The following is a 23,208-nucleotide window of genomic DNA, read 5'->3' as shown; positions in this document are numbered from 1 at the left end:
TTTAAATTGGCCTAAACCTACCATTTTGTTTGTTTATTAAATCAGTTTGATTTTTCCGTAGCTCATATTTTTAAAGTTAAAGATTAAAGTTTTAAATTAAGTAAACTTCGTCATAAACAAATTAAAGGTTGTCTATAATCTTTTTTGTAACGGTCGCATTATATACCACAAATAAATGGCTACATCTCTGATATTACCAGACAGTTTGGAACATGTGTTGGCGGCATGGGCTTGCCGGATAGATGCGCAGACAATATTGGAAGGCGGCAACCCTAAAGGTATTTGGTAGCCCTGTCTCTGCTTGCCATATGAATTGGCGCAATTTTGGCAAACAAAACTAAACAAAATAGAAATAGTCTAGCAACGGGCAAGGTAATTGGTTGAGTCAAGTACAAATTGCATCAAATACAGCCAGCGACCTTCAAACAACAAACGGTGTGCATTGAACGCAGGGCGTAGCCTGCGTATTTTGCGTTTGTTTTAGCAGCAATCACAAGAGCAACCTCAACTCAGGCAGGCAACAAACCAAACAACAATGACGACAACGACGCCTACACTGCAGACTCGCATGGCACTGGCCGAAATACCGGATCGCCTGGAGGCGCTGCGTGTGGCGAATACACCCACCAACGCCAATCGACGGACACCCGATGAACCAACGCCCGCAGCCACAGTCAATACACCAAATAACGGCGGCGGCGGCCTGGGGCTTCGAGTAGACAACATGAATGTGGGACAGGAGCAGGACTTAATTTTTGCGCCGTTGCCCTCGCCTGATGAGCTAATCATACGGCAGCGCGGACGACGCCGCCTCACAACGACGTTCTCACCGGACAAGCTCAATGGCGTCGGCATTGGCATCGGTGGCAGCAGCAGCGGCAGCTCAATACGCAGTCCCTTTCAGCGAACACCAACGAAAAATCTGCAATTAACCAGTGGCATGATACTGCGCAGCTCACCGCGTAAACGCCTAACCATGGGCAGCACACCACCGGAACCGACACCCATCGAAACGTATTCACCCATCAAACTAACCAGCACAAAGCAACAACTGTGGCCAGGCACACCGATTGTGAAGAAGCTGAAAATGGATGATCGTCCTGTGGCGCAGACAAACAGCGATGTGCCGCTGCCAGAGCTGCTGCAGGGTCTGTCCCAACAGCAACTCATCGACTTGATCATGTGCAATATCAAACAGGAAACGCCAACAGCCACACAGAGTGCCGAGGAGCAGATACGCGCACAATTGCCCACGCCAGACATCAGGTGAGTCATGCAACTTTTTTAACTCAATTTGCCATAACATCTAGCGCATTTGTCTTTTGCAGTTTGCTGGAGCAGGAGCTGCATTATGCTAAGCGGCTGATATTCAAGTCGCTGCCCACATCGCGACTGTGCAAGAAAACTGACGCCGCTGCATACTCCAAGGCTGCCATACATCTAAACGAGTTTAAGCGCGTACTGCAAACGCAAGCGAAGCGTCTGCACGATTCAACGCACTGGGATGCCCTGGTCGACTATGTGAGCATGGCCTGGCAGTGTGTGGCCAGCACGCCGAACTGGGAAAGCAATTCACACAATGCTGTGCGAAGGCAATGCTTTAAGCTGTTGGCATGTTCCTGTTATGCGGCCATCAAGCATGGAGGCATGCGGCTGGGACAGACGCGACTGGAAACACTCGAGCGCAACTTACGTGAATGGTCGAAGGACTATGAGGATGTGCTGTCGTGTGTTAATGCCTTACAGCGTACGCTGAATAGCCGAACCAGCTTATAGAACCAATCAGCCAACGGAGAGGTGGGAGACTACATATAGACTTAAGGCCGACTTGCTGAACTCGAGGTTTAGTGGACCGTGTTTAGACGTTTAAGCAAGCAACAAACTATACATATATATTTATCTAGGAGTCAAGCAACGATATTTGCCATTTTCGTATAGGCATTACATATTTTAATTTGTTCATGTTTTGTTTATTATTGTTTGTATTATGTGCATGCCACATCTGATTATGATAGCTGCCGATTCAGCCGCAATTAGTTAAGCGAATTATATATATATAAATACTATACCACAAATGAATAAAATAAAGCATGTAAACTACCAATTGTACAACCAATATGCATAGATGAGAGAGATGCATTCATCTCACTTAAAAAAACATTAAACCCCATTTAAGTTATATAAAAATTTATATTATATTTATTAACTCTTAAATACATACATTTCTTAAATCTCTTATGAATAGTTTGATTTTTCGACTTCTTATAATGCGTCGTTCATGACTATGTTTCACTAGATTGTAAGTTTATTTATAAAACCCCCAAAGACCGCCCCTAAGTTGTAAGCTTTAACAAACGCTTCGTCTTCTGCAGCGCCAATTTAACAATGCGAGTGCAGCTAACAAAGAAGTTAGCACGATCTTTGGTGTAGCCGATAAAGCGCCGGAAATGTGTCGCCCTGCAAGAGACAAAAATAAATGAATTAGAAATATCGTAATTTATTTAAAGTTAATTCTAATTTCGCTTTCATTTATAGTCTGACGCATTCATGCGCTGATATTATGTAATTTACAACAAAATCTCGGTCATTCAAATTCTAAAATTCAGTTTTAAACAAATAAGCAAATAGTTTTTAAATTTTCCACACTTTAATCAACGCCTTCAATTCGTGCTAATATTTCGTTTGATAGCTGATACCGTTGCCAATTTAATGAGCAACTGTAAAAACTTAGCATGTGCCTCCAAATAGTTCAATTATTTAGCAAATTTACTCATATTTATTTACGACTGGACCAAAGTGTTATGTTTATTGACCTGACCGAGAGAGAAGCTGTTCGTTCAAGTGAATTTCGAGAAAGAATAATATACACGCTATTAATTATGCTTTAAATTTATGATTTAAGGCAACACGTATAGGAATTTGATGGTGGGCTGAATACCAAAAACGTTGTGAGTAATTCCAATTAGCATTATAAACTAAATCTAATTATCATGATTTGATTTTTTGTTGTGCTGATGCTGCTGCGTGTGTTGATATGATGAACTTGCAGCCTTGAGTGCGAGAGTATATATGAATTTGTTTACATTATAAAATTAGCAACGCATTGTTAATCTGTGCAAGGGTGTGTGTGTGTGTTGAGTGGATTCATCATTTAACATTGATTACTGATTATATTATATATACCAAGCAGACTTACATTCTTTGACCAAGACGGGCGCACAGCAGCATTCCTTGATCTCTTGAAACGTAAAACAGGAACCCAGCGATGGTGCATAGACCTTTTCTCCCACATAGCAGACATGTGGCACATAGGGTACACCCTCTGCAAAGACAAGATGATATAGTACACATGAGTAAATGATGTTTGCAAATTTATAAAACCACATGGCTATCTATAAATCGATTAACAAAACATACGCATTCGGATTCGTTTGCAGTCAGCTGCAGTTATTGAACTGCGAGAATTCCTTATATAGTATGTTCATTAAGTACTCGCTTAGTCAAGATTTGTATAAGAAAAATGTAATAACAATAAATAAATTTCGCTTTTGTTCACATGTTTACAAATGTTTCAGATGTATGTTTCAAAATGTATCTACGTGCATAGAGCTAAGATAGTTTCTTTGTATAAATGCTGACAACATTGGATTCATAATATTTAGTTTATGGGGTCGCTATTCCAAAAAATGGAATAATATTGCACCACGTACGAATCTATAAGCTTTAGTCTTTAAAGTTGGCTAGCATCTAGGGATTCCATACAGACAAATTGGAAATAAACATGATTCTATATAATCAGCTGTCGCTGTCAATCATAAAAGATTCGTTGAAAACTGCAAATGCCAAACTTGGAATTTATTTTCCGCCCTTGACATCATGCTGTTCTAAAACTTTTTATATTCTACAAATAAAACATGAGCGTTGAGCACTTAAATTTGAGCATTATTATAGTTTCAGTTCAAATAAGTTTAAGTAGAAACGGAAATCAATAAAATAGAATATGTTTATTGAGAGCATAGCCAAAATCAACAAATAATTTAAGCAAACCATAGAAAATTGAGACTAAATATTGTTGTCGAACTTGGGAGAAAATTGTTTACACATTTGTTTATAAAAACGTTTTGATGCCCGTTTCATTTTAATAAATTAACATTTCCCCAAATTGAACGAGAGATTTCATTGTTCTGCTGCTGAGGCTGCTGGCGAAGCTGCGTGTCACAAAAATATTTAGCCAATTATGTAATTATTTTAAATTTAATGCCAATTGACATGAGTCGCGCTATATTTAATAATGTTAGATCAATTTGCTGTTCGCAATTGTGTTATTAATCTTTACAGACAGCTGACACAAAGCGAGACGAGGACGTGATAACAAACCACAATATATTCATGCAAATCGACAGATCACAATAGAAGTTTAAAAGAATAAATATAAATTTCAATCGTTAACTGAAAATGATTGATTGCGTCATTGGCAACAGATATAATTATAATTTATATGTTGCATTTATTGAAACATATTTTATAAATAAAGTTTCTTAAGTGGCTCAGCAAAAGATTAAAACAAAATGCAACACATTAAAACTATTTGCAATTATTTTTAACTTTTTCTGATTAAAGAAATAATTTGAGAATTGTAGAAAAATAATACTTTTCGAATCTTTGCTTCCTCGTTTTAATTGCATTGTGTTGTGATTCATCAAATGTCGGCACACACACACAACACACAAAGGCAAACACTATGACGTTAATCATATTAGAAATATCAAAAATAATATGTATGCAAATTATCGGCAATTTTAATTGGCAAAAAACTATAATCAAATGGCGTTACAACCATGGCAAAATAAAAAGACGTTACAACAACATTTGGCCAGAAGACCATAACCACCCGCAATGTGGCCAGAAAGCAAGACATTTTTTCATTCATAGAACAGGTTGCAACAACGCATCGAAGCAGGTGTTGGGGGCATTGTTATTAGAGGCACGTAACATGAATAAAAATTGTTGTTATTGTCATCGCTCGAGGCGTTGCATATTAAATAAAATCAAAAGCCAGTAGCGAAAATATGTCTACAATCGATCCTAAATATTTATTTATATACTCGAATTACACATCATGTTATAAAGAAGACAGTCGATCGTTTTGTTAGACGCGAATACAAGCTAGATTTATTGATAAGAACGCGCGAAATGTTTTCGATGCCTGATAAGGCGACATTTGGAGAACAACATGGGGTTATAGTTCGGTAAAATATAGAGCAAAAATGAATAAAACTTGAAAATACCCTGTAAATCTTGAAATTGATTCTAGAAGGTATTAAGATATTAGTCATAAATAAAATTAAAATTTTTTGTACTGAATAATAGTATTAACTTTATCCGACTTTGTTTGAAAAGATTTCAAGACATTCAAAATTATCGAAGTAGTTTTATGGGTCATAATATCCAATCCTTATTATAACAGTATTAACAGTATTGTTCGAGGAGATTTCGAAATATGAATAACCCCTTTGAAATTTCCCTTACTTTTAAAATATCTGTGTCATCTATCTAATCTTTCGTATAACACCTCAATATTAACATAAAAAGCTGTTACAAATACAGTTAAAAATATTATTGTTCTTACTGTTCGAGAAGATTTCGAAATATTGATAACCCTTGGAAATTTCTCTACTTTTCGAAATATTTTTAAACTATCTGCGTTATCTATCTAATCTTTCTTATAACACCCTTCAGTATGAACACAGATATGATAGTAAATAATAGTTAATCACCATTACAGTGTTAATTATTGTCCTTACATTTCGAGAATACTTCGAAATATTGATAACACTTTATAATTTCCCTCACTTTCGAAATAGTTGTATAACATTTCTTTCTGTCATTCTATCTAATCATAACAATAAGATTACTAGCTATTACATGATGGCATCACAATCAGGAAACAGAAAGGAAGTAAGGTCTTAAAATCCTATCTAGATTCAACAAATACGATTACATGTAGGGCTCTTCCTTCCAAGTATTCAATCAAAATAAAGTCAAGAGTTATTAACTTGTTGAGTGCAATATATAATTGAAGGCTTTGTTGAGGATAGCCACCGCTGTAGACAACCTCTGGTAAGTGGCCATAAACACCAGTCGCACCAAATGAGTCTATAAAACTACAGAAAATTAAATTTAATGCGCGCATTTAGTTGAACTCGGAGAACAATTTGTATTTCGAGTGCATTTGGAAAATGCGAAACGGAAAATTGTGCACGCCTTGAAGAAAATCATTCAAGTGTAGAAAATGCTACCAAGTGCCGAACCCAGCAACACACAACAGAGACGCCAGCCAATGCAACAACAATTTGAACAGAAAAAACAAAAAAGATAATAAAATGCAAAGAGAACAAAACAAATCAAGGAGAATTATAAACTGACGCTTGGACACTTGGAATGTGAGTTTAATAACAGTGAGGCCACGCTATGAAAGCTTCAAGGTACAGAAAAGATATCGTTCTTGAAGAATGTCCAATGATTGCGTTGCTTTCGAAATTAAATGAAAATTTTGTGCTGTAAATATTTGTTTCTATGCAAGAACCAAACAAAATTTTTATAAAATTAATAAGTAATAATTGAAAAACGATTACGTTGCTTTCGAAATTTAATGAAAATGTTGCTGTGAACATCAGTTTTTGACTTATTAAAAATATAATGAGCAACTAATGCTCAAACTACAGTTGTATAAAATTAATAGAATTGATTTAAATAGTATCAACGAACGTTTTATCAAATTTATAGGAGCGAAATCAAGATTTTCAATATTGCAAACTGACAATTAAATTTGAATAAAATTTGATGTCTTAACTATTGAGTATATGAAAAAAGAATGATTTTAAATGGAAGTTAAATGGCATTATAGTCAGTCATTAAATCGATTGACAACTGTAGCTGTATGCAAATCAATGCAATGGAGCGTAGCTGCGGTTTATTCATGTGGACCACAACATTTAACCACTTCCGTAATGGCCACGTGCTAATGAAGCGACAGACAGAGAGACGAAGACGAAGAGAGAGGGAGAGAGAAAGGAGAGAGATAGGGAGATGGGCAGATGCCCAATTATGGAACAGTTTAGCGGTGTGCTTGGTTTGCATCATCTTGAAACTGTTCAAGTTGCGTGCCAGCTACTCATTAGCCCATCAAAATGGTTGGCTGTAATGGGTTAATGAAGCTTTACTTGGGCTTGGCTCGTCTGCTGACTGCAAGCTGCAAGTTGCAAGCAACTGGGTTAGTGGCACTCGCCAACGTTTTTATTTTCATTTTCATTTGTCCAACTAATTTCCACAATTTTCCACTTGTTTGTTTACCTGTGAGAATCGAGCGTTTTTTGTTTGTTATTGTTAAGCGCCATGTGTGCCTGATGCTGATGGCTGTGGCTGTGGTTGCTGCTGTGGTTATGACTTTGGCTGCTGCTTGGACTCATAAATATCATAAGTTCTCACTCACCTTCTGAATGCTGCATCTCGCACCAGCAATGATCGTTGAGGAACTGCGGACTCAAGCAATATCTCACGACTTGCGCTGTGCACATTTTCGTGTTGCAAGAGTTCTGTGTTTCATGAGCTGTCGAAAGTGAGAGCATCACATTTAGTTAGCTAAGAGTGAGAGTGGGAGGGAGGGAGAGAGAGAGAGACTTACTTTCATTGTATGCGCGCAATGCTTGAATCGCATCCTGACGCTTCACCTGATGATCGAAAGTGAACTCTTCGTAGCTGGCGCTGATCGTTGGCTCCCTTGGCTGCAGATCTTCCTTGTTGCACATTATGCAGGAGGTTTGTGGCGCCGCCAAGGTCGAACTGAGGCTAAGCAACAGCAGCAACAAGAGTTGCGGGAATGTTAAACTTATAGCAAAGTTATTACTTCGCTTATTGCGCGCACTTTGTAATCTTTGGCAGGAACTACAGTCAGCATTCGTCATGTTGCACTCGATGCGATTTTCTCTCGTGTTACTCATATTTTTCATTTATAAATTCTTTGTGGCTTTCAATTCTAATAATTAGTTTATTTGTTTTCCATTTTCCAATGACTGCTTCAAGTGGTAATTTAATACGTTCCGTGAGTCGAGCTAAGTGTTAGACGAGAGATGTCGCATTAATATGTATGTTGGAAATATTTCGAGTACTTAGACTCTTAAGTACTATATGCTAAGTATATAAAGTTCTCTGTGGATTGTCGTTTTACAGCTGATTGGTTTCTTGTTATTTATGGATCGAGTTAGAAAATTGCTTTGACAGTTTCATAGATTGTATTTCGTGCTTTTTTTATTTTTTAGATATGGAAGCGTGTTGAGTTTCTTATATTCACGACTAGTTGAACACTTGAAATGATTATTTATTATTATTTTAATTAAAATAGTTTATTATTTTATGCAAGCTGAACCACCATTTAAGAATCAGTCACTTTAAGTTGATTTCACTGTATTTTAAGTAAAGTTCAAGATCGTTGAAACTTTGTATTAATTGTTTTTACTTTAGCTTCCATATGCAATATATTTGAATAACCCAATTTATTTATTATTTTAATTTCTCATCTTTTGAAATTTTAATAAACAACTTTTCTTTGAACATTCAATTCCAGCAAACTATTTAACATTTTAAAAACTTTTTTCAACCATTTTGTACCAAATTTTTGTTGGCATTTATCAGTTTTCAATACTTTACTCAAATTGAATCATTCACTACACTTTGTCGTCATTTATTTGCAGCTGTAATTTCAACATTTCAATGTCCATCTTTCATCCACTTAGTTTCTGATAAATTATTTGGTATTTCCATTTGAAATAGAAATATTTTCGGTATTTGACGCATAATTTATGATGCAGCAATTCGGCAACTCACTCAGCGCGTTCTCCATTCATAAATTTAAGTTACACAAAAAACGAAAATCATTTCGACTAAGAAAATCATTTTTCTAAAATGATCACGACTAGAAGGAGAAATGAAATAGAATGCGTCGCCGCGTCGTTTATTCGCAGAAAGAAAATAATAACAACTCAACGAGACGATGAGTTGACTTCGACGCGCGTCGGCTTCGACGTCCGTTACGCTGGCTATGCAAATTCACTCTGAGCGATGCAAAGCAAACAAACGAATCGATCCGAGTCGTGTCGCTTCGTATCGAATCGTGTTGCTTCGTGTTTTCGCAGCTGGCGTTGACTTTGTGGGGTTGCCCCTAAGCAGCGAATTATTCTCACACAAGTGAACGTCAACGTAGCCGCTGTGGCTACCTTTAAAGGGTTTCGCATTGCCCAAAAAGCTGCGCCATACAAAGTAAATAAACTCGGCTTATCAATGTTTGCAATTGAAGAGGATCACGACTAGCAGTCACTCTGTAAACTACTTAAAATCCAAAGAACTCCATCAGCTGTTTAAACTTATGTAAGCTTATAAAACAAAAAAGATAATTAACAACAAATATTTTATAATACAATACAATGAAAGCTACACTAATAGTCAACAGTTGATAAAAGATTAGGTGGGGATGGGATGATACTCATTGCTAACCTATTTAAAAAGCAAACTTAGATTTTGTTAGAAGCGATTGTTCTAAAGTTTACCAAGTTTTTAGTTTACACATATGATACATATATGTATATGTATACTACAATAAGATAGTAACACGCCCTCTTTAAAAGTTACCATGAAAAGCGTTATTTCATCTTATCAATGTGTACTTTGCAATTGTAATCCAAAATGCAATTGCAAATAAAAAAGTTTATGTCCACATATAAATGTATATGTCGTTCATACAACCCAATTATCAAATTATCACCTGGGTCCCGCCGGACATTTGTACTTAAGATACGAAAGTAAATAAAGAAGAATTTGTAAAAGGTGCATCCAATGATAAAGAATGTAATTGTATGATCCAATTTGTTGATATAACAAAAGGTATTCGCAGAAATGAGAAATCACTATTTACTTTCCCCAAAGTGTTAAGAATTCGACTGCAATATAGTTATATTTCTTAAATATACAAAATTGTTACATCTATCATTTATCCCCATTAATAAATATGTTACTCGCACATTAAAACTTTGTTCCGTTTGATGGTCGAACAATCTACCGATTAGGGGAACCTATCAACAGTCGTTTAATTAGTGCAACCAACGAAATTGAGTAGAAAAACCATCGGATGGTCCATTAATAAGATGACACTTAATAAGCTCTGGTAATTTGTTGAAAACCATGCAGAACACGCAGTACAACATTCCTGGGCTGCCTGGGCATGCAATATCTGACACACATTGAAATATTTTTATAATTTATGCTCACCTAACACCCAGAGGCCCAGCAGAGAAGCGCGGCGCATCCCTATCTGGGGGTACACAAGTAGTTCTATATTCATCTCATATTTGTGTGTTTTTAAAAATAACATAAAATTCACATCAACGATGTGCGATGCTGAAGTTCTTCTTCATCTGAAGTCTGGTGAGGACTTAGGAAGGGGGTTCCCCATGCTGGCGGCATTATTTGTTTATTGTTGTGATGCGTCGCCGCTGCTGCAACCTGTTATGACGCCCCTCGTTCCCTCACTCTAGGCCACATCGTAAATCTTTATGTGCCTCTGCAGTGCTTTTATACCCTTTACTCGAAATGAAAAGAAAACTGCATAAAAAGTGGACTTTTAGATACCTCGCAGAAACTAACTTGAAAATTTCTTGAAGATCATAAAAGAAATGTAAAAATTAAGAAAACAATTGTAACTTTATAAAGAAGGAAAAGTGATTTATACTTCTAAATATAATAACTTAGATTATTGTAATACTAATAATAATTTAAATTTAAAGAATTTATTGAGGTAAAAGCTGACTACAGGGTAACTTTTAGTCATCGCTCGATCGCGATCTTTTCTTATTTGAAAAGCGAATTTTATGAGCTCTACTATCTAGTATTACACAAAGTCTATTAAATGTTTTGGCCTACAAATTGTGGGCGGTTATTGTTTTCTTTTGTGATTCCAGCAAGCGCCTATATTAAATATATAAATCTCAAGGAATATGACGACATCGAAAGTGTTGTATTTATAAATGGAAATGCAAATGACAAGGTAGCTCAATAAAAAGGATATTGTGACCAGATATTTATGTCAAGGTCAAAAGGGAGCGTCATCACATCTCTGGGGCATAACTCTTGGTGTGTCAAACTGACATCAAGCTGATTGAAATGGGGTGGCACTTGCTAAGGGGGGAGGCAACATCCTGTCGAAAGGCCTTGAATTGGCGTACGACACGCGAACTTCAATTAGATTTGCTAAATTTGCATGAAACATGTTTATTTTGTGATTCAACCTGAGCACGAAAATATGGAAAACGCGAGCGACTTTTTTAAATGGCAACTAAAGTGAAAGGTAATTTTAAAATGTGCACAATTTCATAACTTTGCTCAAAAATTAAAAAAATTATATTTCAAAATATTAAATTTAATATAATATTAATACAACTCAAATGATTTCTTTAATATTGCAGCTGGTCTTACTGCCTTGTTAAACAAAAAACGCACACAAAACGCGCGCGACTTTTACACAGCTGCTACAATCGCTGACAGTTTTACAAGCACTGCCACTGCAGCAGCTGTCGTCGCAGTTCATGAGCTGTCTTATCAAAACGCGTGCGGGTTGAACAGCACTGTGTACAGTTTTACAAGAACTGGTGCAGCACCCAAAGCAGCTGGCGCTATGCATTTTAAATTTACAACCAGCGTCATGGCAACTTTAAAAACTAGATATACACACACACACAAACACGAACAAAAAAGAGTGCGTAAAATTTATGAACATTTTCACACTGAACTATCTCAATCAGCAAGCAAATCGGCCAAGTTATAAAACATTATAACATTGTTATGTTAAATGAAACTATTTTTAAATGCGCTCCAAAAACCTCAACTAGACGGACTACATTGAAATGCTCTTTAGACTGTGCATAGTTTGAATATTTACATTGTTGTGTTGATGCTGCTGGTCGAGAGGGGGGCACATAGAGATTTTAATCGTGGCTGCGCGTTCACAAATTTGTCAATATTCAAAACAAGACAACAAAAAATAGCTAAATAGATGGCGACAAATGATTTTTAGACATTATTTTAATGCTTATTGTTGTTGTCACTACAAAATCAGCGACAGTTCAAGTTCGTTTGGCTTTTAGAATAGTATTTTGTTGTTGTTGTAGTTACCACGCTTTTTAAATTAAATAAACAATTTCAGTTTCATTTTTAGTTTTAGTTTCTTTTCTCCACCGTTTGTTTTTCTATTTGCTGTTAGGTTTTTTAGAAGCGTAATAATCGAGACTCAAACGGCGACTGAAAGCGTAACGCAAATGTCGACAAGGCGGCGCCGACAGCTTGCGGCTAGAACAACAAAAACAACAACAACTACAGCGACAACAGTAGCTAACATCCTTTGTCCTGTGGCATAGTCCTTGCACCCTCCAAGTCGAAAGCAAAGCAAAGCAACCCCCAAAGCAACTTCACAAGCTGCTGGCAATGCCCTCAACCAGACAGAGAGACAGAGCGAGAGTCCACTGCCAAAGGTAGTCAGCCAGAAAGAGAGCAATATAGTAACAGAGTTAGAGAGTGTGTGTAAGAGAGAGGCAGAGCGTGCTAACGGTTAAGCGTAATTTAATATCTTCATTAGGAGCAACAGGCTACCCACATCAAACCCAAATAAACCTGCGCAGCACAGTCAGCAAATATCCTTCGACAAGGACAACAGAGTCTGTGTTAGAGAGATGGAGTTGAAGAACCGAATCGGAATTCATGTCGCATATGTCTGGGTATCACGCGAATTGGTTTGCTTAGGCTAATGGACAAAATGTTAAGGGTATGTTACGAGTGCAGTTTCTGGGAACTCGGTTTGGGGAATTGGGAAAATATTTGATTAAAGTCAACTTGTGACAGGTGCGCAGACTGGGGAATTCCGAAAATAAATATCAAGTATAACTTACTAAGGCAATTTGAAAAGTTTTAGAAGTTGGAGATTCATAATGCTATGAATTTATTAATTATTATGAAATAATTTAGCTGATTTATAAATATGTACTATATTATAAAGAGAATCAAGTGAAATCGAAAGCTAGCACATCAAACTAATATCAATATATAGAAAGTCCATCTAGAAATATTTAATGAGATTGGTAAACTTTAGAGCAATCTGACTTGCCAAGGAGAAATGCATAAATTAAAGGAATTCAAATAAAGCTATAAACAGGCTTTTTCAGCGATGCCATCATAAGTCAAACTTGGGATAGGGCAGTTTCTCTGCCAGGCACTTGACAAATGGGACATTCACATGATGCCAGGTGTTTGGCAATCTTTTGGAGGCATCTGCTTCACAATCTTAAATTAGTCGTTCGTCTTGAATCGATTTATGTGTGTGGCTATAGCGTTGCTAAAAATACTAGACAGAAAAGCGAAAAAAATTACCAAAACGCAAACGGGGCGTATGAGCGACGCGACGCATGAACTGAAGCGGTTAAGTATTAATGATTAGCCCCCAGACAATGTCTCCAACCCAGCACAGCACAGCAGCAGCAGCTGGCAAACGAACTAATGATGAACACTCGACGGAGAGAAGGAGAACTGGGCACACACAAGTGGCCATTGGCAAGAAGCCAATTCAATGCTTGACATTTATTATGATTGGCTTATTAGGGCACAAGAGGGCCAAAAGGGAGCGACGATTGCGGGCGGGAAGCAAAGCTATGAGGATGAGGCAGCCATTGTCGCATTGATGGCACATGCCAAAAGTGCCATTAACAATCTGCTCGACAATAAAAATGGAAATGGAATGGATACTGCAGAAACTACTTTAAAATGTGTACTTAAGCAATCTTTTGCAGAAAAACAAGTGGCAAACTGATTGACGTAGAGATACGCTGTATCTTCCAGATTACCTCAGTTGTTGTAACAAAAAAAAAACTACTATTGGAAATGCCTTTTCAAAAAAATTAAACACAATAAAGTCATCTTCAGAAAATCCATAATGCGGATTTATTGTGTTATTTGTTTACATGTAAATCAGATAAACAATCATAACATTCCATACAAATTACTCCAGAGAGAAATATTTCTAAGAATTCGCTAATGTAAAATATTGCTTTTATTTATTAAATGAATATGTCTCTAAATATTTGTTCTAAAAAGAATAAAAATTGTAATGAAAATAAACGAAAAAAACATAAAAGAAATTTTGTTTCGGACTTGAGCGTTTTTATATTACCGATTATTATTCAGTTAATAGATAAATATATTTTCATCATGAAAATGGCCTTTCATTATAAATTTTTCTATCGTATGCCGTTGCACAATTATAGGAAAAAGAGTAAACACAACTACCGCGATTGCTTAATAACAAATTGTTGCTACATTATTACGCAGTCGATTAGTCTTGTGAATAATTTAATAAGTAAAGCGTAAAAGTTACAATAAGCGCTAAGAAGAATCTATTATATCGCTGTGTTTTATCAAATATGCACTTGTGTATAATCTATAAATAGTAAAGTCCGTTATAATAAACTTCTATTTTAGACTACGTATATGAAAATACTGCAGGTTGAACCTGTCAATCTACTTAGCTCACAAAATTTGCTAATATTCAACAACAAAAATTCAATTCAATTTTTTTAAAATAAAATAGGATTATAGCAACATGTGTTGACAACTGCATAATGTGCATTGTGTGGAAAAAATCTCAAAGCAATCCAACGTATTTCTCACGTAATATAATAGACAATAACAAAAACAATTATCAATTGTTAATACCAGTTTAACTCTATAAAAAATTATATATTACTTTTAGAATAGCTTCAATCCGATTTTTATGTATTTGAAATCAACAAAAGTTTTGGGGGCTCGCAACACAATCCAGTTATAATCAAGTCTCAAGACGAGCGCGTGGCACCCAAAAACTTTTGGAATTCATGAATATTTAAATCGCTGGCCGGCAAAATGTTATAAAATAACAAAGTAACAATTCCATATCATATGAATTTCAATGAACAACATAATGTACTGGAAATAAACTTAATAGAGCAAAAATATCTTTACAGATATGATATGTCTAGTTGCCAAGCTAAAAGAATGAAAACAATTAAAGTTTATAAACAAACGAACAAATTGCATAAATTAAACGGACACAGCAACGCCACCTGTTCTAGTAAACAAATTATTGCAAATTTCTATTTAAGTATGCGAATATCTAAACCTATAACAACAACAAATAAACCCGCTCTTGAAAACCAAGTAAACAAAATACTAGTTTGACATATATTTAAATGAGTTATCAGATGGGTACAGGATTTCCATCTGATCTGGAACTGATCTGGGGAGTATATAAGGCGTGATTTCAGCATGGCCAAGCCATAGTCAACTCGTGAAGATCGCCTGAAGATCAACGGAATACTAATAAAAATCGCGTGTGAGGAAGAGTTCAGAAAAAATTGAGTCTGAGTGATAATGGTAATAAAAAAAAGAAAGTTTTACAAAATTTACAATATTTAAAAATATAAAAAAATCTGGAAAGTTGTAACTGTGGAAACCCGAAGATTAAATCACGTTCGTGATTCTTTAAATTCGTTAATGTTATTTCAATTTGTGAGGTTATCTTCCTATAATAAAATTGTGATTACTGTTGTATTTTGTGAGGTTATAATTCTTATTGCCAGATTATACGATTCACAAGTTGTATTTCTAACGTATGCACTTCATAGAATTAGAAATTTTACAATAATTAACATCAGAAGTTTACTTAATGAAGTTTAATGTTTGAGGTTATGTGCGAGTTTGAATGATGTAATATGGAAAACTGCTGATTTTGTAAGGTTATGTTTGCCCTTGGGAGCTTGGAAATGAGAAAATTAAAATAAGTTTAAATAAATGTTGTATTGCTTTAGAAGTATTTCGTATTGACAGTTGGCATGTGGTAATCCCAAGCTTGTAAGGTTCTATTTGAAAGATTCAACTGAGGAAAGATACTTTAAAAATCCTAAATACTTAACACCAAACTTTCTTTTCTCTTGCATAAATTTACAGACAAGCTATACTGACAAAGGAACCAAAGTAAGTCTCCAAACGTTTATAAAAGTCAAGCCCAACATTAATATGATTCTTTCTTTAAAAACAGCCAGAAGCCGGCACATTCTTAAGCTTTGATCATCTAACGTTTTACGTTGGTAACGCCAAGCAGGCGGCCAGTTATTACACCACCCGTTTGGGCTTTGAACCACTTGGCTACCAGGGATTGGAGACCGGAGAGCGACGCTATGCAAAGCATGCGGTGCGACAGAATAAGATTGTCTTTGTGTTCGTCTCGGCGTACACGACCGATGACAAGGACCATGGCTTGCACCTGATGCAGCACGGTGATGGTGTCAAGGATGTGGCCTTCGAAGTGGAGGACTTGAATGCAATCTTTAATTTGGCAGTATCGCGTGGAGCCGAAGTCGTGCGCAACATCTGGGAGGAAAAGGATGAGCATGGCGTTGTGAGATTCGCCACCATTAAGACGGTAAATCAACTACAACTCATTCACTCCAATTAAAGTAATAATAATTTCCCTATTTTAGTACGGTGATACCACGCACACTTTTGTGGAGCGTAATGGTTACAAGGGTGACTTCTTACCTGGTTACCAGCAAAGTGCCCAGGATGTGCTTTTGAAGAGTTTGCCACCAGCTAAGCTGAACTTCATTGATCATGTGGTGGGCAATCAACCCGATTTGGAAATGGAGAGCGTTGCCGCTTGGTACGAACGCATTTTGCAATTCCATCGCTTCTGGTCTGTGGATGATTCGCAGATCCATACGGAGTACTCGGCGCTGCGTTCCATTGTGATGGCCAACTACGAGGAGACAGTGAAGATGCCCATCAATGAGCCGGCCAATGGCAAGAAGAAATCGCAGATCCAAGAGTATGTCGACTATTATGGCGGTGCTGGTGTTCAGCATATTGCTTTAAACACTGACGATATTATTGGAGCTGTTAGCAACTTGAGAGCACGTGGCACTGAGTTCTTGACGATTCCACCATCGTACTACGATATTCTGCAGGAACAGTTGTCGCATAGTCGTACTAATATCAAGGAAGACATGGAGATATTAAAGAAACTTAACATTCTGGTTGATTTCGATGAGAATGGTTACCTGTTGCAGATCTTCACTAAGAACACGCAGGACAGGCCAACACTCTTCCTGGAGGTTATTCAGCGTTTCAATCATAATGTAAGTGATATGGTTGTCTTAACATAAGGTGCTTAAATTTAAGTTGTTTTTCATTTACAGGGTTTTGGCGCTGGCAACTTCAAGTCGCTGTTCACAGCCATCGAGATCGAGCAGGAAAAACGCGGCAATTTGTAAATAATAATTTCATGTACAAATAATGCGAGCTTTTTGCAATAAAATATCTATGCAGTTTAAGTCTTTTGTCTGTTACTTCTTTGCTTGATTCACAAAGCGTCGATCAACGTACACCTTGTTACGAGGATCATCTTCAGCAAACGATACCATATGTGGATTCCAAAAGCCATCGGGCGTATTGTGATCTAATTCGCGGTGATCGAAGTGCCGACAATTGCACAGATATTCACGTATCTGAAGGTCAGTCATATTGGCTCCCATGAAATTTATGAACTACAAAGAAAAGATTAATGTAAAAATAGGAATTTGTTCAATTTCGCAAAGATATACTTGCCTTTTCACACTGATCGCAATCGATGTTATATCTTTCCTTCAAGCTCTCCTCTTTTTCCTCCTTAACTACAATGGGACGTGGAAATATTTCTTCCTCCTCTTCTTCCTCATCATCCTCAATATCAAAATCTTCTGGCAGCTTGGTGGATTCATTGCCCATTCCGCTTGGTTGTTCTGTAAACTGCTCTAGCTTGACATACACTGGCACTTTGGCTTTTAATTTGTTGTCTGCTAATTGTGGATCCCTGTTGCAACTTGATGTACTGGTCGCATCCTTTAATTGGTCTCCTGTTTTTAGGCTATTCGACGCTTTTTGATGCTCAATCCTTTTTAAGGTGGTCGCTGATCTTTGATGCTCTACCATTTTTAAGGTGGTTGCTGCTTTTTGTTGATCCCGTATAAGTTTAGCTTCAAACTCTTGTAACTTGGTCATCGAAGCTTTATCGTCTGCTTTAAGCACCTCCGCCATAAAATCCATGGTGTTTAAAGGCGGATTAGCTTCATCAATGCTGTCGTCAATGAACACAATCTCTTGTGTGGGCGGTGGCAGCATTACAACGCTAGATGAATCTGAAACGCCGCTTAAGGGAGGTAAGGCATCAACAGACTTAGGCACTGATGGATCTGGACATTGATCAAAGAACGAATCATCGTCGTCCATATCGAAAACAGGCTTATTCTCGCTCTTCGTCGATGTGCTTGCGATGGCGCTGGCGTCGAAGGCGTTGCTGGTGTCGGCTCTGCAAACTTGTCATAGGTTATTAAACATTATTTTACAGCCTTATATTTAACTAGTTACATTCTTTACCTCTGCAAGAGCGAGCGCGATTGCTTGGCATGTCGTAGTGTAGAATACAAATTGGGACTGGACTCGATAACATCTTTATCGATGGTAGCATTTCTTGTTGAGTTGTTGGCGTCAAACTGCAAACGCGTTTGCTTTAATTTGGGGGAATCGCTGCGCAGTGTTAACGACATTTTTGTCTTGGGTGCCGGCAATTTGTCCTTTGGTAATTTAGTCAACCACTCATTCTTATTGTCTATGATCTTTGTAGTCCCAACCGGTTGTTCATTCTCACAGTTTGTCTTGTTTAGCTTACGTCGTGTTGCCCATGGCTTGTAAGGACTGATGGCTGGTTCCGTTTCCGTAATAGTTTCCTCCTCCTCGTCATCCGGCTGCAGAGCTATGTTCATGTTCAAGGAACTCTGACTTTCAGGCATTTTTGGTGATTCAGTCTGTGGCATTTTCTCCAGGCGTGGCTTTTTAGGTGAAGGCCTGCGACGCTTGGGGCTGCACTTGATGCTGCGTTCCTTTTGTTGCTGCAACAAGTCGATGGCATTGTGAAGTTTCTCATTGCGCTGTTTTAATAGTGTAATCGTATTTGCATTGTCCTCGCAAAAGCCTTGTAGCACTAAAACAAAAGAGATAATTCCAATACGAATTGCAACTACAGAAGTTAGACTTACTTTGAAAGTGCACTTTCAAACTCTCCAATGCATTCAAAACACATTTAGCTGATTGCACGGACTTGCCTTCACACTTAGCACAAATCATTTTTCACTAAATAATTTAATACACAATAAATTCCTTTGCACTAGTAACTTTTAACTTCTTATTAATTAAAATGAGCGCGACCGCAATTGTACTATGAATTCAATCAGTGATCACACTTTACTCGATAAGTTAATAATAGCGGAACTATTGCTTGAAAATATCGATATCGTTCTGTTTTGAAAAAGTCGGTACGATATTAAAAACACAGCACTTGTGACTAGTGTTGACAAACGGTTGGACAAAAGTATATTGTTTCTCGTGTAAAATTATTTTATATTAATTGCTATTTAATCAATAAAACTACAGATGGCACATTTGCGTGAGAGCTCAGACAAGGCCTTGAAGCTACTGCGCACCTTGCCGCGAGTACAAATTGGCAATCTGCGTCCCAATCCCAATTCTAAACAGAACGTATGTTTCTCCCCCATCAATAGCCGGTTGAATAACATGCTGTGGACTCTGAATTAAAATTTCAATTTAATTTTTAGGACAAACGCGGACGTGCGCAACACGGTGGCGATAAACATGGTGCGGGCAACAAGGGCTCCGGGCAACGACAGAATTTCATGCGTCTGGGTTACGAAACGGGCAATCAGGCATTCTACATGCGCTTTCCTTACGAACCCTACTACAAGGGACACCACATGAAGCGGGAGTATCCTCCGATCTCGCTGCTGCAACTGCAGGTGCTCGTCGACACCAATCGCATTGATGTCAGTCAGCCGGTTGACATCGCCACGCTGTGCAACTCGGGTCTGTTGTCACTGAAGCCAGCTGAGCTGCAGTATGGCTTCCAGCTGACGGATGAGGGACTGGACAATTTCAAGGCCAAGATTAACATTGAAGTTCAGCATGCGAGCGAGGCAGTCATTGCAGCTGTAGAGCGCAATGGTGGAGTCATTCGCACCGCATACTACGATCCACGCAGCCTGCAGATTTTGGCTAATCCCAAGAAATGGTTCGAGAAGGGAGTGCCAATTCCTCAGCGCATGCTGCCGCCACAGGATGCCGTGGAGTACTATACGGATGCTAAGAACCGCGGCTATCTTGCCAATCCCGAGGAGATTAGCAAGGAGCGTTTGGTGTTGGCACAAAAATACGGTTACGAATTGCCGCGCATTGAGGACGATGCCGACTACGAGATGCTCACGGCTGCCAAGGATGCGAGACAATTGTTCTTAGGCTTAGAGCCCGGCTGGCTTGTTAACTTGGTGGACAAGACAATAGTTAAGCTAAAGAAAACATAAACAAATGCCTTTTCTGTTTGTTATTACGCTTTGTTAAATAAAGAAATGTATTGTAAAAGGATTTGTTGGTTTTTGTTTTAGACTATGATTACACAGAATACTAGGACACGGATTAGTGTGTGTTAAATTCCACCGTCATTATTATATAAACACCTGTTTGGCAGACAGTTTCTCCATAAATGGTTTCACCACAGCGCTGGTGGCAAAACAGAATATCAGGCCAAAAGTAATTGAGATTGGCAGAGCGGGCAAAGCCTTGCGCCAAATGGCCAAGAGCAGCAACGTCAGGCAAAGGCCAATAAGGATGGCCACAAAGCAGGCAATTGTTGTCGTCCAGTCGCCATAGCTGGAGGCCTTCCCCACAAGTACAGAATAGAAAATGAAATCGCCCAGTCCCAGCTTAATGCCACCTGCAACAAATGTTAAAGGAGTTAAATATTGTATGGTAATTTCTGTTCCAGTTACTTACGTTCCTCCTGCGCCTCCATCTGCGGCTGATTAGGCGTTGTGACCGTGCGATACTCATTCGAGCGACGTCCATTGCCGCTCTGTGTAGTCTGCACCTCGATTTGACGACGTGCAACACGATCGCTCAGATTTGCCGACCATTCCTGTGTGAAGCCAGCCGCCTCAGCTATAAGCAAATTTAAAAAAAGTAAATTAAACTTTTGTACACTTTGGATTCTATATGGAACAGAGTCTAGCAGCGTCTTACACCTTAGAAACAGCAGTCACAACAATAACAATAAAAATATAATACACTCAAATACAATAGGCTCAAAAGAGAAGCGGTTACAAAGTGAAGGAACAGATTAAATCATAAAGGTAAATTAAATGCATATGTACCGTTTCCGTGCAAATTGTTTTTAAAGCTCACAAGTGGCATACCTTCAGCTGCCGCCTGATTATTCTCCTGCTGTCGCTGGCCGTGCCGCGAATTACCTGAACGTGAGCTGCTGCTTGCACCTGCTCCTGGATCCGGTGAGGCAAGCGAGTTTTGTGTGGCGCGCGTTGTTGTCGTTGAGTTGCTGGAGGATGGCGAAGATGTCGTTGTTGGCAGTGGCTGCTCTGGCGTATAATGTGTGCCCATGTAGGTGTAAAGAACCGTGGCTGCAACAAAAGAAACTTAAACAAGGTTTCTCTTCGACAAAAAACTCCACTTACACGAATAAATCAAAGCGGGAAAGATTTGCTCATTGCGCTCTTGGGCGGTTTCCACCAAAATTCGCAACGGACCACGCGGCGACAGCACAGCAATAAGATCTGTTTTGAAGAATAATTAATTACAAATAGTACCGATGCCTGTAAGTTAATATCATACCCCAAATTGAGATGGCTGCTAACACAGCCCAAGCCGTCCATTCCGGCAGATACTTGATGAACACCAAGGCCATCAGAGCGGCTACAAATATCAGATAGCCTTGCTGCAAACGCAGTGGTGCTTGCCAGTGGATGGCCATCATGCCGGCGACACCAAAGTTCCACATGATCAGCACTGCCGTGGGATAGTCCATTGGAATGTTATAGGCACGCAGCAGCTCCTCCAGATATAAGTACGTAAAGATGAACAATAACATAAAGGACGAGAGTATAAGCCAGCCATGGATGACACGATAGCAGCGTTTCTTGTACAGTACAATAAGCAGTATGGTCATCAGCACAACGACGCTCATGAGGATCAATGAGTTGGCCAACGCATTCCATAACTTAACGCTCGGCTCCGGCGACAGCTCATGGAAAGGCGTATAGAGGCTGGGCGGAATAGAAGAATTAATTAGTTAAGCTAATACTATATATGAATGTTAAACGATGCAGAGTGCTGGTCTTTAGTTAGTTGTGCACTCACAGATAGACATCCGTGCTGTTGTAGAAGCTTATTGAGTTAATGGTAGCCACAACGACCAGCATGCAAAGCGAAACGGGCACAAATAATTTAATAACGTGTTGGGCACCATATTTCAAGCCCTGCTCCTCTTCAATTTCCTGTTGTGATGGCCCAGGTGCTCCATCTCCACCACCACCAACTCCTCCCCCAGACAGTCTTGAAGGTCGTGCGGTTGAGTCACGTATGACGACGCTCGGCACTGTAAGAACAGCCTGAGAAGCGTGCACAAATTAGTTAATTGCAAGTCTAGACAATCAAAAGTGATTTAAGTACTTACGCCATCTGGTGAATCTGCATTGGAGCCATAGTTATTCCGTTGTTGCTTCTGCCGCCTTGGAGGACGTTCCAAACGCTCGGCCTCGCCGCTCAGGTTCTCATCTTCGCCTGCTACTGCCACCGTCGCCGGTGACGATGTCGAGGCACTGACGTGGGCGTCCATGAGCGGTGTGCGTTCGTTAGCCGCCGCCTCCTCAGCGTTTGATGATGACCACTTCGATGCCGTAGTTGTTGTTGATGAAGTAACTTTAAAAGTTCGCAATATGTAGACCGTGAGTATTGATGTTGTTTATGATGATGTAGCAATTGAATGATGAGAAATGCATTTAACTTGCACTACGTACAATTGTCGAAGAAAAATAAATAAATTTATATTCGCGTTCCAGCCCAAAAAATTGCTAACTTTCTTTTGTTGCGGTACACGAACGACTCATAGTCAGTTAGAGATGGGCTGACTGCACATTGCAACAGATAAACAGCTATCGATAGGCCTGCAGTTGACTATCTCGATAGAAA

The 23,208-nt window shown here is 38.5% G+C and overlaps 6 protein-coding genes across 13 annotated transcripts; 3 read left to right on the top strand and 3 right to left on the bottom strand.

Moving 5' to 3' along the window:
- Positions 1 to 285: 285 nt before the first annotated feature.
- Positions 286 to 2,168, top strand: LOC117570488 (uncharacterized). Its single transcript, XM_034252179.2, has 2 exons — positions 286 to 1,266; positions 1,329 to 2,168. Exons 1-2 carry the CDS (start codon positions 536 to 538, stop codon positions 1,774 to 1,776), a joined length of 1,179 nt encoding a protein of 392 aa, XP_034108070.1. The 5' UTR covers positions 286 to 535; the 3' UTR covers positions 1,777 to 2,168.
- On the bottom strand, positions 2,167 to 16,807 carry LOC117570491 (uncharacterized). Of its 4 annotated transcripts, none has more exons than XM_034252183.2 (5): positions 16,666 to 16,807; positions 7,685 to 8,111; positions 7,493 to 7,609; positions 3,197 to 3,322; positions 2,167 to 2,457 (listed from the first exon to the last, which is right to left on the bottom strand). In XM_034252183.2, the coding sequence occupies exons 2-5, from the start codon at positions 8,007 to 8,009 to the stop codon at positions 2,348 to 2,350; spliced, it is 678 nt and encodes a 225-aa protein (XP_034108074.1). In that variant the 5' UTR covers positions 8,010 to 8,111; positions 16,666 to 16,807; the 3' UTR covers positions 2,167 to 2,347. The 4 variants fall into 4 exon arrangements, with proteins under 4 accessions (XP_034108074.1, XP_051861370.1, XP_034108073.1 ...); XM_052005410.1 differs by lacking the exon at positions 16,666 to 16,807 and adding an exon at positions 12,220 to 12,236; XM_034252182.2 differs by lacking the exon at positions 16,666 to 16,807 and adding an exon at positions 8,884 to 9,117.
- LOC117570489 (4-hydroxyphenylpyruvate dioxygenase) lies at positions 15,412 to 17,547 on the top strand. Its single transcript, XM_034252180.2, has 5 exons — positions 15,412 to 15,501; positions 16,075 to 16,101; positions 16,166 to 16,549; positions 16,608 to 17,261; positions 17,322 to 17,547. The coding sequence occupies exons 1-5, from the start codon at positions 15,499 to 15,501 to the stop codon at positions 17,394 to 17,396; spliced, it is 1,143 nt and encodes a 380-aa protein (XP_034108071.1). The 5' UTR covers positions 15,412 to 15,498; the 3' UTR covers positions 17,397 to 17,547.
- LOC117570487 (uncharacterized) lies at positions 17,446 to 19,386 on the bottom strand. 3 transcript variants are annotated; one of them, XM_034252176.2, is made up of 4 exons: positions 19,197 to 19,386; positions 18,538 to 19,141; positions 17,731 to 18,469; positions 17,446 to 17,669 (listed from the first exon to the last, which is right to left on the bottom strand). In XM_034252176.2, the coding sequence occupies exons 1-4, from the start codon at positions 19,282 to 19,284 to the stop codon at positions 17,469 to 17,471; spliced, it is 1,632 nt and encodes a 543-aa protein (XP_034108067.1). In that variant the 5' UTR covers positions 19,285 to 19,386; the 3' UTR covers positions 17,446 to 17,468. The 3 variants fall into 3 exon arrangements, with proteins under 3 accessions (XP_034108067.1, XP_051861369.1, XP_034108068.1); XM_052005409.1 differs by having other exon boundaries at positions 17,517 to 17,669; positions 17,727 to 18,469; XM_034252177.2 differs by lacking the exon at positions 17,446 to 17,669 and having other exon boundaries at positions 18,261 to 18,476.
- Positions 19,387 to 19,448: 62 nt separating this feature from the next.
- Positions 19,449 to 20,592, top strand: LOC117570490 (39S ribosomal protein L15, mitochondrial). The gene is made up of 3 exons (XM_034252181.2): positions 19,449 to 19,528; positions 19,591 to 19,695; positions 19,773 to 20,592. Exons 2-3 carry the CDS (start codon positions 19,591 to 19,593, stop codon positions 20,529 to 20,531), a joined length of 864 nt encoding a protein of 287 aa, XP_034108072.1. The 5' UTR covers positions 19,449 to 19,528; the 3' UTR covers positions 20,532 to 20,592.
- On the bottom strand, positions 20,541 to 23,160 carry LOC117570486 (presenilin homolog). 3 transcript variants are annotated; one of them, XM_034252173.2, is made up of 8 exons: positions 23,037 to 23,160; positions 22,694 to 22,938; positions 22,378 to 22,628; positions 21,853 to 22,283; positions 21,696 to 21,794; positions 21,378 to 21,641; positions 21,001 to 21,165; positions 20,541 to 20,941 (listed from the first exon to the last, which is right to left on the bottom strand). In XM_034252173.2, exons 2-8 carry the CDS (start codon positions 22,853 to 22,855, stop codon positions 20,673 to 20,675), a joined length of 1,641 nt encoding a protein of 546 aa, XP_034108064.1. In that variant the 5' UTR covers positions 22,856 to 22,938; positions 23,037 to 23,160; the 3' UTR covers positions 20,541 to 20,672. The 3 variants fall into 3 exon arrangements, with proteins under 3 accessions (XP_034108064.1, XP_051861366.1, XP_051861367.1); XM_052005406.1 differs by having other exon boundaries at positions 21,420 to 21,641; XM_052005407.1 differs by having other exon boundaries at positions 21,474 to 21,641.
- Positions 23,161 to 23,208: the final 48 nt, after the last annotated feature.

This window comes from Drosophila albomicans, chromosome 3 (genome assembly GCF_009650485.2).
Source record: "Drosophila albomicans strain 15112-1751.03 chromosome 3, ASM965048v2, whole genome shotgun sequence".
NCBI lineage: Eukaryota > Metazoa > Arthropoda > Insecta > Diptera > Drosophilidae > Drosophila > Drosophila albomicans.
Note: the sequence above shows the minus strand (reverse complement) of the source record. Positions and strands in the feature narration are given on the sequence as shown.